This window comes from Nyctereutes procyonoides, unplaced genomic scaffold, assembly GCF_905146905.1.
Source record: "Nyctereutes procyonoides isolate TBG_1078 unplaced genomic scaffold, NYPRO_anot_genome, whole genome shotgun sequence".
Taxonomy (NCBI): Eukaryota; Metazoa; Chordata; class Mammalia; order Carnivora; family Canidae; genus Nyctereutes; species Nyctereutes procyonoides.
Genome location: NW_026575151.1, coordinates 7,917,494 through 7,929,779, shown reverse-complemented (window position 1 = coordinate 7,929,779; position 12,286 = coordinate 7,917,494). Strand labels below are relative to the sequence as shown.

Sequence of the window (12,286 nt, the reverse complement as noted above, 5' to 3'; positions counted from 1 at the left end):
AATAAAATCCAAACAAAACTACTTTTGGGTCTGCTGTATTTCAATATCCTTTTTAGTCATTTACTCCTAAAACCTATGTACATTTTTTAAATATTACTCCTAATATGAATAAACATACCTTTTATTTACATAGCCCTATGTACATTTTATAAGAGATTTCAACATTTCATGGAAAGGAGCAAAACATCTTAGGAGGAAAAGTACTCTGAAGCCAAACACATCTAGGTTCAAATCCCAATTCTACTTTGAATTTCACATCCATCAACCCAAAAAGTTCAAACAAGCACATTTACCTTCAGAGATTTAGAGAAGTACATTAGTTTTCTATTGCTGCTGTAACAAATAACCACGCATTTCTTAGTGGCTTCTAACAACATTTTCTGTATAAGGATCTCTCAAGACTAACTCAAAGTAACAGGCTGTGTTCCTTTCTGAAGGCTCTGAAGGAAAATCACTTTCAAGTTTAATCAGGTTGTTGGAAGAATTCAGTTTCTTGAGGTTACAGGATAAGGCCTCATTTCCATGCTGGCTGCCAGCCCCTTTGTTCCTATAGACCTCTCTTAAGTCCTTGCACAGAGCCCCCTGTGCTTCATAATCAGCAATGGCTAATCGAATTCTTCTTGGACTTGAAATCTCTCTGACTTCCACTTCTGCTGCATCTCTCTGATGCTAGCCAGAGAAAATTCTCTGCTTTTAAGGGCTCATGTAATTATATTCATCCCACCCAGATAATCTGAAATAATCTCCTTATTTTAAGGTCCTGAATCTTAATTACATCTTCCCAGTCTCTTTTACCACTTAACATAACATATTCACACATTCCAGGCACTAGGATCTGGGACATTTTGGGGGGAGTCCAACTCATGACCATGTTTTGATGTGTGAAAAGTACCTGAAACATAGTAAATACTCAATTAATGATTGCCATGTTAAGGAGGAAGATGATAATGGTTTGCATAGCTGTTACTTAAACCTCCTGGACCTCAGTTTACTTTTCCATAGAATTAAAATGGCATGACCTACCACACCTAACGCTGAGATAATGTATCTAAAGCATCTGATAGCACATTTGATAAACACTAAGTACCTGGTACCTCTTAATTCCTGTGAAAGGGCCTGAGAGCTGGCCATCAAAGCCTTCTACAATATATCTGGCTGTTCAGCTAACTGCATGCCCCAGCCTCCCTGTTAGTTAAAAGAACCTTAGCAGAAGTGATGTGTGCCACTTCTGGGCCAGGTCCATAAGTAAGCCATTTCAGGCATGTGTCTTCATAGAGAGATCTTGGGAAGGGGTTCATATACCCCTGACTTGAGTTCCTTCTGTGTAGCCACCAGGGACTATCCTCCTGGACTGTTATGTGAGCAACGGACAAACCTCTACTTTATTTGGAAAATGATATTTTGAGTTTCTTGAATCCTGGTTTGCTTACTCCAGCTCTATTCAGCCTCGTCTTAGCTTTATCACAGACTGTCGCCACACACAAGCTCAGTTTCACAGCTGAGATGATCATGAGCCTCGGTGTCTGAGTAAGTGACCACACTCCATGGTTTGGCATTTTCATGATGCAGCTACTGTTCAATTCTCTTTAACTGGGACTACTGGTGTCAAGTTAGATGTCCCCATTTCAGACAGTCTGCTCTATAATGTCTCCTGTTCCCACCCCTATCTCACTCCCCACTACCCACATGGAACAGAAGAGACATGGAGAATTTCTAAAGTGCTGGTAGGCTGTTCTTCAGCTATTATAAAGCCTCTGGTGTGCGCAGATGTGTGGCTTTAATTCCTGCCAGTCAGAGAAGCTAAGGCGAAGCTTGAAAGGGAATACTGAGAAAGAGCCTTATTGTTTCTTAAGGGGCAACCTTCCTAGTGGTATTTTTCCTAGGGATGGCTCTTTGTCACTCAAAACCATGGGAGGAAGATAAATAATACCTCCCAGTGTGTTGACAGTAACTTCATAGATCAGAAAAGGCTGTGGATGTAGGTCAGACCAAAAATATATGGTGGTAAGTACTGGCTATGATGCCAGACTGGCCAGTGTTTGTCAACTGGGGAGTGCAGCCAGTCTAGTCAGGGTGGTCTCCAACACCAAAAAGAGAAATGCAAACAGTGTGGTTATTGTCCTGTGGTTATGCTGCAAAGGGGTCCCTTATAGGACCAAGAAGCCATAGACCCTGTCCTCTGGAGCCATGATTTTCAAGCATTTTTTACTCTGACTTACAGTAAAAAATACATTTTAGGTGTACACCCATATATACATATGTGAGCATGCACACATAGAAACATTTACATAAAATTGAAATATATTTAAATCATATTTATACTTACTACTGATATTTTTTAAAATGTTCCTCCAAATTAATTTCCTGATCTACTAATGAGCTGTGACCCAGAGTCTGAAAAAGACATTTTTAAAGAAGACATGTAGAAACCCTGAGAGTAGTTACTTAGCATATAGCAAGAGGTAAAAATAAGGAAATCAATCCCAGGGCAGACTAAGCGGTAGAGGTCAGAAGAAAACTATACACAGCACAGCAGTAGCTAAAGATGCGAAGAGTTTTTTGCTGTAAAGAAAATGCTCATTCAGTGATATCTAGAAAATGCTAAAGCCTAAATGCCCAGAAGAAAAACCCAAAGTGATGGAGAACCAAGACCAAGAAGCAAGCCTATAGCTTCGTTAGAGTCTTTAGCATGTGGCTAGAAATCTTCATCACAGGGAAGTACTGATGATACACAATCAGATGCATGATACACACACACACATTCTGCATCATGTAACTATGTACCCAAGTTGGTTGTTTAAAAAAGTGTATACAGTTATTTGGGTTCTCACCAACAATTTTTTGTTTGCCCAAGTATGATAGTTAAAATACCTTAGATATTTTAAAGCAAATACATCTGGATCAGGTGGACCCTTATCAACCATTCAGGTGAAATTTAGTACCTGTTGCTCATTTACAAGGAACTAGAGCCTACAAAATGAAAACCCACAGAAGGGGATCCCTGGGTGGCTCGGCGGTTTAGCGCCTGCCTTTGGCCCAGGGCGCGATCCTGGAGTCCTGGGATCGAGCCTGCTTCTTCCTCCTCCTGTGTCTCTGCCCCTCTCTCTCTCTCTCTCTCTCTCATAAATAAATAAGTAAATCTTTAAAAAAGAAAAGAAAACCCACAGAAATTCCTCTCACCTGAGTGAGCCAACTATCTAGAATTCTGTAACGAAACGTTGAAGGAGCCTGTAGGTATCTGGCCGACATGCCCTTATTTTGTAGATGAGGAAACTCTACTGCCTACCATAATTAATTGACAGCTGTTACTAACAGAAGCTTGACCATAAACACTAATCTCCACACTTTGGACTAGTGAACTTTCTATGACACTCAGCTGCCCCACCTTTAGCTAACTGGTCCATAAACAGACAAAATCCACAGTTATCTCAACTTTCTTATGACTCTGGATGTAATCATTAAAATAAGAAAACCCTCTGGTTTATGCAGGTGTTAACAGGAACTATAAGAAAGAAAATTAGATTTTTAAAAAACTACGAATATTGGAAAATCTCTGAATAAAGAGACAGACTATGGCAAACTCTAAATATAGGTATTCTATTCATGACTTTAAAGTAGTGCTCTCAAACTTTAATAAGCATAAGAATCACATAAATTGTTGAAGTGGGCATTTCTGGGCCAATACCTGGAGTTTCTGATTCAGTAAATGCAATCCACCTTTCAAGCAGTATCACGGGTGATGTGGGTAAGGGCAATAATATTCCACGTGAGCCCACCTCAGCCTAATACTACTATACCTCCAGTTTCATGAAAGATGTCATGTCAGAGTCACAGTGCAGAGGGCCACTGGATCACATATCAAAGCTCTCTAACAAAAGTAAGGTGACATTTTGATCAACCACAATCAAATCCCATGCTTCTTGTGTGAACAGAAATTCCTTCCACTTTGTGCTCCTTACTGCACAATCGCCAGGTGCAGAATTCACGTTATCATTTTCATCACCATTAACACCAGCACTGCATTCGGAATCTGTATCACACATCATGATGTTCACTAGTTACCTCTTGAATGCGTTGGTACTGTTTTCTCATCAGAACACAAGTTGAGGCTTAAAGGTGATGCCTACTTATAGAATTGAATAAGTGATTTAAGCTAAAGCAAGAAACGCTCCCAGGATACTGGAAAATCGGAGCCATTCATCTAAATGTTCAGTAGTCAAAGTCTTCACAAACACTTCAGATCAACTGCTTGGTGATGGGATATTCCGATATCCCTTCCCTGCCCCCACACAAAAATTAAAAGCCTCCCAAATCAATTCCTAAACAGCATGCCAGATTCAGCCTGTTTTTTGTTTTGTTTTGTTTTTCAAAGATTATGGGACAGCTGGTCCTGGAATTCAGCAGGCGTCCTGTTATAACTCCAATGCATTAGTGATTGGCTGTTGTCAGGAGCCTGTTGATGGGTCATTAGTCCAAGCTATGCTGGTAAGTTATGTGCTTTTCTTAACGCTAAATAGATCCTATTACTCCCTTGCTAATCACTTTAGCATTTGAGAATTTTTACACACTATAGAGACACATTTGTTTGCCAGGTATGAATAAAGGGACCTTTATAAATTGTGCTGCTGTCTGCAGATGCTGAGATATAATAAAGCCTTTCTAGGGTGTTTTAAAAGATGAGAACTTTCAAACTCAAATTGTGTGTTAATTAATATTGGATTTGCACCCTCATATATATATTCTGTAGCTGTTGCCTGTGGCTGCAATAAATGTCTAATTTACCATTTATTTTTAATGATACTAAATTTTAATATTTGCTGTTAGCATGGAATTCCCCTCTGGTGAATCTACTCTATTAGTATTATATTAAAAACAGATTTCCTCAGTTAAAAAAAAATATAGGGCTACTCCAGCTTTAACACACACTCTCAGAAATTAGGATGAATTATTAATTTGTAACATCTGTGGTTGGGTTACGTTACACTGGGAAAATCCCAGGAGATGCGGGGCAAGCAGTCCTCTTGAAAATGACTTCATATCTCTATACTCTGGGGACACAAGGCCAGGCACTGTGTCATCAGGGCCTGTCCTTGATAAACTGCTAGACAGTTTCCATGAATTGTAAATGGAAACAGTACTGGTGTCACTTACTCTTAAGGATAAAATGGTCAGTGCTCCCTTCTCAACAGATATTAGTTTACATTGTATATTGTGATTGACAGAGGTATGAATCTGTCAACAATCAGTCTTGTAGAGATTTTTACAGCTTCCACCGAGAACAGCTTTATAAAAGCTTCAAGTCAGCATGTCAGACTTGAAAGAAGTCAGACTTCTTTACTAATCCTTACCTCCTTTTACATTCTGTAAAAGCCCATTCTGGTTTCAACGAAATTGACACCCCCCCCAAAAAAAAAAATCAGAGAGAAATTATTTGCTTTGAATTTTATTCTCTGAAATCTGAAGAGGTTTTCATATAATGCATATCATTAGAATCCAAGGTACATGTTATAAAAGCTTTATTCACAAAAAGACTTGACTAGCCTTGGACTAGAACCAACCATCTGGATGATGCCTCATAAGAGGGTTTTTTTTTTAATATGAGTTTTTGAACACATTCCAATACACTGTTTTCCCCTAGATATTAAAATAGGTAAAGTGCTCCTTAAATGCAAGGGTTTTTAAATGTCTTTTCATGGTGTTGAATTTTAAAGTATGGAGCTGTTTCATAGCCTGATTCAGGGGGCTATTCCCAAAAGCTCCAATGTATCCTTCTCTACTCCATTACCTAATTAAGCATCACTGACTGCTTTATACTGGGAAAACTCTACACGGGATTGTGATGTTAACTGCAGAAAATCAAATGTCTCTCCAGTAAGGCAGATTAGTTTTATAAAATGTACTAAAAAGATTAAAGTTTGTAAATCAAATGTCACTTTACACATGCAAATCCAATTTCCTTTTATAAATTCCAGAACAGTCACCTCAACCTATCCCAGCCTCTCAGTTCCCTATGTGGTGGTCCAAGGTTTTTCACAAAAAGGCTCCTGGACTCAATAGCCTAGCAACATACCATCCTTTCCTTGTCATTCATTTACAATGCTAGTAACGACTAGATTCTATGGTCTTCTAATTAAATGTATTTTTTCCTTTAAATTTTCTTACCACTTCCAAGCAGTCAATGATCTTGGTTAATTTATCTTCAGGTAAATTCTTCAGCAAGGATACACTTCAAAATTAAAAAGAAACCCTTAGTTATCTTACTGAATTAAACTATAAATATGCACCTATATGTAGTTCAAAAAAATTTTACCCACATCTAAAAAAAAATATGATGCACTTTAATTTTTCCAAAGTAAACCTCCAAAATATATCACACATAAATAACTGAATTTCAAATACATTGAAATTATATAACCACATGTAATCACAGTTATGTATCATAGGCAAATAAATAAATATAGTAAGATACCATAAAGAGAAAAAAAATTTTGTCTGTTTGAGGGAAAAAGCCATTTCATATTTGTTGTTGGTTTTCAGAGTGAATCACATCCAGAAATTTGTTTCCCTCCACATCTCAGTATCTTTTTTTATTAATATGAGTGAGGAGCACTGCTTCCAGAGGAGGATCAGATTTTCATCTAAATCCTTGTAATTAAGTAAAGGCTGAATCCAGGGGGGAATATAAGAATTAGCATGGAAATGATCCTTGATTATTAGTCATACTGTACAGTCTCAAAATTAATGGTAACCAGGGGCATGTAACTGGAATGTTTTTACAGATAATATGCAGAGGATGAAATAGAATACTGGAAGTTATTATTTGAAAAAAAAAATCAGGGGTGCCTGGGTGGCTCAGTAGGTTAACCATCTGCCTTGGGCTCAGGTCATTGGGCCTCACGTTATTGGGCTCCCTGCTCAGTGGAGAGTCTGCATCTCCCTCTCCCTTTGACCCTCGCACTCCTGTGTTCACTCTCTCTTTATCTCTCTCTCTCTCTCTCTCAAATAAATAAATGAAATCTTTTTTTAAAATCAGAAATCCCACTCAGTATGATTAGCCAGTCAAATGATTAAATTCTTTTAGAGAAATTTCTCTTTGACTTTATCCATTTTTACTCATGACTGTTCATATATTTTCTGTAAGATAAATACTTCTTTACCTACCTATCTAAAATTTGACATCTCTAAGGAAAAAAATGATGCTGCTCTAAAAATACATAACTGGATCTAATTTTTAAAAAGATAGCTAGCTCTAGATGGACCCTTGCACGTGTACAAGGAGGCACATAGCCAGGAGATGTGGATAGAATGTTCGTATAAGAATTGTTTGTAATTGCAAAACACTAGAACACATCCCACTTGGAGAACAGATAAACACACTGTAGTAGACTCAGATAAGTAAATTCTACAACAGGAGAAATGGCTAAATCAACCAGATGGATGAAACAGAAAAAAGTATCGATATTGAATAAAAAACTGAGTTACAAAAATAACAATGTTTTTTTTTAAGTTCAAAAAGAGGTAAAATCATGCTATAGGCAAGGTGATAAGGAATACCAGGATGATTACTAAACTTCAGAATACCGACCACCCCCAAGAAGAGACATGTGGGAAGCTGAGAAATGAACAATTTCATTTAATGAAAACAACAATTAATGTTGCTAATGTTCTAGTTCCTACGTTGGGCAGAAAGTAGCTTAATGACACTACAATAACATTTTGTTATTATGTTTTATAGCTTACATATGCACTATATACCTTTTATACATATATTACATACTTTATAATAAAAAGATGTAAATGGGAAAAGAAAGAGCTTACTGTATATTATGAATCCAAATGAAATGTCTTTCTGTAATCTACCTTTATATGAATGGAAAGGTAAAAGGTAACCAGAACTTGTCATTGATTAACATACACTCATTGTGAAAGTTCTGCTTCTGGTCCAAACTGGGATCTATAAAGTTAATGAAAAGTCTCTCCTGTAAATCTATCACCCCGGAAGATTAGTGAGGAAATTGATATGAGAAAAAATCTTTAATCTGTTTCCCTTTCATAAAGAGATAAGGTTTATTTGGATGGCCACTGAACACAATGTTTAGGGCCCAGCAATAAGTATTTGTTAAATGAATTCATGAATGAGATAACAAAAGGAAGAAATAAGGAAGAAGGTTTATGTACTAGTAATTTCTCTGAATTCCTTCTACTAAGAACACTCTAGACTCCAAGGGAACAAAGTGCCACGCCTAGTGGCTCAAGTTTTATCTCACACATTCAAATGCAACTCACAAGCACTGGTAGATTTATTTATCCCTTCTTGGACAATTGCATGAGTGTAGTTCATTAGCTTTCAGTGCTGACCTGTGTTGCTCGGTTGTTGGAGTTTAGGTTACCTAGACTCGGCAGACTCCACAACATGTCAGCTGAAGTGTTGGTTGGCATTTAGGTAAGGCACTTGCTTATCACTACTGCAGTTCTTTGCCGAGAGTCTGTGTTATCTCTGGGAGGGTAAATCGGAGTCTACAGAAGAACCCTTAACACCTACAATGTTCTACTGATTAACAATACATTTATTCACTATTTATTGAGTCCTTAGTATATACGAGACATTGTACAGCTCCAAAATCATTGACTTTGCAGGCTAGTTATCCAAGATAAAAATCACTATAATTAAAAAGAGCTTACAATTTATTATTATTATTATTATTATTATTATCATCATCATCATCATCATCACTTACCATAGGTAACATTTCATTATAGTATGTACTACAGCTTTAGAGATTGCCAAAACTCCCACAAAGAAAAGCAGAAATAGTTTAAATAAAGAACTTAGGTTCTCCAGAAAAAATCTTTTTATATTCATAACTGGCTTTTTCAGTGAGACAGGTATTTGTTTCTCTATGAATTGATGCATACAAATTTTGGGGGATATGGAATAGCTCACAAAATGTGTTCCAAGGATCTGTGTCATCATGACATGCATATTAATATTTCTGGCAAGTTAATTTGCTACAAATAATATTAATTTGGAAAATGACGTGGCTATATAAATGAGAAAAAATGTCTCGGGTAAAGCAATTAAAGACAGTAAAATAAATTAATTTTAATCTTATTCTAACCAAGGCATTATTAGGAAGATTATCTTTTGCTACACACTTTCAAGTTACAGGATGTCTTTCAAAGTCAACTGAGCAGCCCAGGTGAACATTTTAGGATTTTTTTGTATATTTTTTTATACTATATTCAATGACTCTATCAATACAAGGGCAAAATTAGTGAAAGGCATAAATCAGTGTGCAAGGCTAATGGAAATTAAATATAATTTTCCTACATAGTTACATTTACTGCAAGGGAATACTTTTGTTCCTGTGGTTTAGTCATGTGGAAAATGCTTAAATGAGAAAAGCTGTAATAAAATAATTATTGTGATAAACCCAACATATTTATAATAAGGCTACACCATCTTCTACTCTTTCCACCAATGGGTTATTCTTACCTTCTGAGGAAGTTTCTGTACTGTTCATCTCTAGCTTGAGCTGTCCTTCTCATTATGTTCTGGAATACCTCTCGATCTAGTGCCCAAGTCTTAACATTGGTAAGAGCTTTAGAAAAATCAAGAAAATAATAAAATATTGTTTAGCCCCACATTAAGAAAACATTCCAAAATGTTAATCAATAAATTTTTCATATATTCTCATAAAAGGATATTTCTTAGAAAATGCATTATTTAACATGCAAATGGAAGGAAGTAGTGACATAACTAGTGGGTAGTTTTATAAAATCATCTTTGGCTTTGAAATGAACCATGATTTGGAAGTGAGTAGCAAAAGATTTCCTTTCTAATTATGTTTTGCTTAGGATGATATCAAAATTAGTTTGCAATTCCTAATTACATACCACATCATCAGGATGTATTTCAGATTTGTGCTGTGATACAAGAGAAAACCAGCCAGCTTGTAGCTACATAAGAGTGAAGAATTCACAAGTTGATAATTGGAAGTTAAAGATCTCTGAGTGTATGAGTATGTTTTTATATCTTTTTATGTTGTTCAGACATTGTAGCTAATGAGAGCCAATATATTTTAAGGATCTCTATGGTTACTTTTTTATAAAGTGCATACAAATCATTTTCATAGAGATTATGTAAGACAGTTTTTGAGACAATTTTTTATAGGAAAGACATGGAAAGCAAGAATAAAATCTAAAAAGAAAGAAGAGCAGAAATAGCAGCTCAAAAAATCTAGATGAAATTACAATTGTAATTAAAAAAGAAACAAAGAAGTAATGAGAGCCTATAAAATAAATCAAAATCCAAAGCTTTGGTTTACTAAACTTTAGAGCGAATTAGATTTATCTTGACATTCTTGATAAAAACATAGATGCCTAGGCTCCATTGCCAAAGATTCTAATTTGGGTTTGGAATGAAGCCCCAGAATCTGCATTTTTATCAAATCCTGCAGCAATTCTGAGATGCTTAAGCCAGTCCTAAACACTGAGAAACACAGCTAATTAATTCTGCCCAAGATTACCATGAATAAAGTCAATAAAAATAGGAACCCTTAAACTAACCCCAAAAGTCACTTATGAAAACTCTCATCAATTAATTCAATCCCTTTTGATATTTATATATCTTCCTTGGCTTCATTAATTTTTCTGGTTTATAATATGATCAGAACATCATGGAGAATGAAAAGCAAACATTCTGGATAAGCCAAACACAGATGTTTTCACAGTAAAATTAAAAAAAAGTGAAGTGGCAATTAAAGCAAATATTGGAATAATTCAAGAATATAAAGCCATTTTCATATTTTATATGCAGGTACCTGCATATAAAAGGTTCTCTTAAAAAAAAGTTCTCTTAAGTTGAATTGTTTAAATAAGTGCTTTCAATATAAATCCTGTAAGCACAGCATTTCCATTAACAACAGCCTGTGGGGCACAATGAGAGACAAAGATACTCAGCAGGCAATAATGACTGACATCTTCATAAAGATTGGGTAACAATTCAAAAGTATAGCATTTCACTCCCATTACCTTTCACGGAAGCAGTTCTTGTACAGTTGTATAAAATGGCTAGTTCCCCAAACGTAGTCCACAAAGGGATGGATGATAGTAATTTCTCCCCTTGGAATACCTCTAGTCGGCCCTCTATCAATCAGAATTAAAAAAAAAAACCCACAATCAGAATCCATCTGGATTCCATAAATCACAAAAATAAGACAATCAGAAAGTATACAAAGCATAAGAGCAACATACCTTATGATTCTCATTATAATACTGTGGTCCAGGGTGAAATCATATACTCATTATTAGCTAATTACCTTGAAAGAAAGAGTTACCTACCCTGCCTGTTAGTGTTAGCTTTTGTTAATATTATTATCATTGTTACCAAGTTCTTCCCCTGAAGCAGTGGATGCCAAGTCTTGTATTTAAAATTCATTCTACCCCATGAAAATGTAGCACATAAAACTATTTCTCTTGTCCAAGGAACACAATAATCACTGTATGCCTTGAAAACACAGCAGAGCCATTCACATTAACAAAAGACTAATTTGTCATAACTGAGAAATACATTGGCCCTGGAGTCCGACTACCTGGCTCTGACCAATCATTGGCTATGTAACCTTGGGGAAGTAACTTCACCATGCCTCCACTGTTGTTTAACCACTCAATCATTGAAATGAATTAGTAAATTAAAGTTGCTAAGAAAAGTGCTTGAGAAAAACAGTATCAAGAGAATTAGAAGACATAGACTGGGAGAAAATATTTTTGCAAAAGATACATCTGATAAAAGGATGTTTTGCAAAAGATACAAAGAACTCTTACAACTCAACAAAAAGAAAACAATCATTTAAAAATGGGCCAAAGAGCTTAACAGACACTCATTAAAGAAGATAGATGGTAAATAAACATATGAAATGATGCTCCACATCATATGTCATCAGAGAAATGCAAATTAAAGCAACAATTAAGTGACACCACACACCTAGTAGAATGACAAAAGTCTGGAACACTGATAACACCAAATGTTAGTGAAGATGTGGAGCAACAGGAACTCTCCAACATCGCTGATGGAAGCACAAAATGGGACAGTCCCTTTGGAAGACAGTGTGGCAATTTCTTACAAAATTAAACATGCTCTTACCATACAACGCAGCAACTGCCTTCCTCAGTATTTCCCTAAAGGAGTTCAAAACTCAGATTCACATAAAAACCTGAACACAGATATTTATAGCAGCTTTACTTATAATTGCCAAAACTTAAAAAGCACTAAGATGTCCTTCAA

General features: G+C 36.0%; 1 protein-coding gene across 1 annotated transcript in view; it reads right to left on the bottom strand.

Moving 5' to 3' along the window:
- PRKG2 (protein kinase cGMP-dependent 2) overlaps positions 1-12,286 on the bottom strand; it is a 102,711-nt gene that overhangs the window by 50,841 nt on the left and 39,584 nt on the right. Inside the window, exons 4-6 of the mRNA XM_055313229.1 lie at positions 11,035-11,148; positions 9,497-9,602; positions 6,163-6,226 (exon numbers count right to left, since the gene is read on the bottom strand). Of these exons, the coding sequence (XP_055169204.1) occupies positions 6,163-6,226; positions 9,497-9,602; positions 11,035-11,148 (284 nt within the window). The remainder of the gene's footprint in view (positions 1-6,162; positions 6,227-9,496; positions 9,603-11,034; positions 11,149-12,286) is intronic.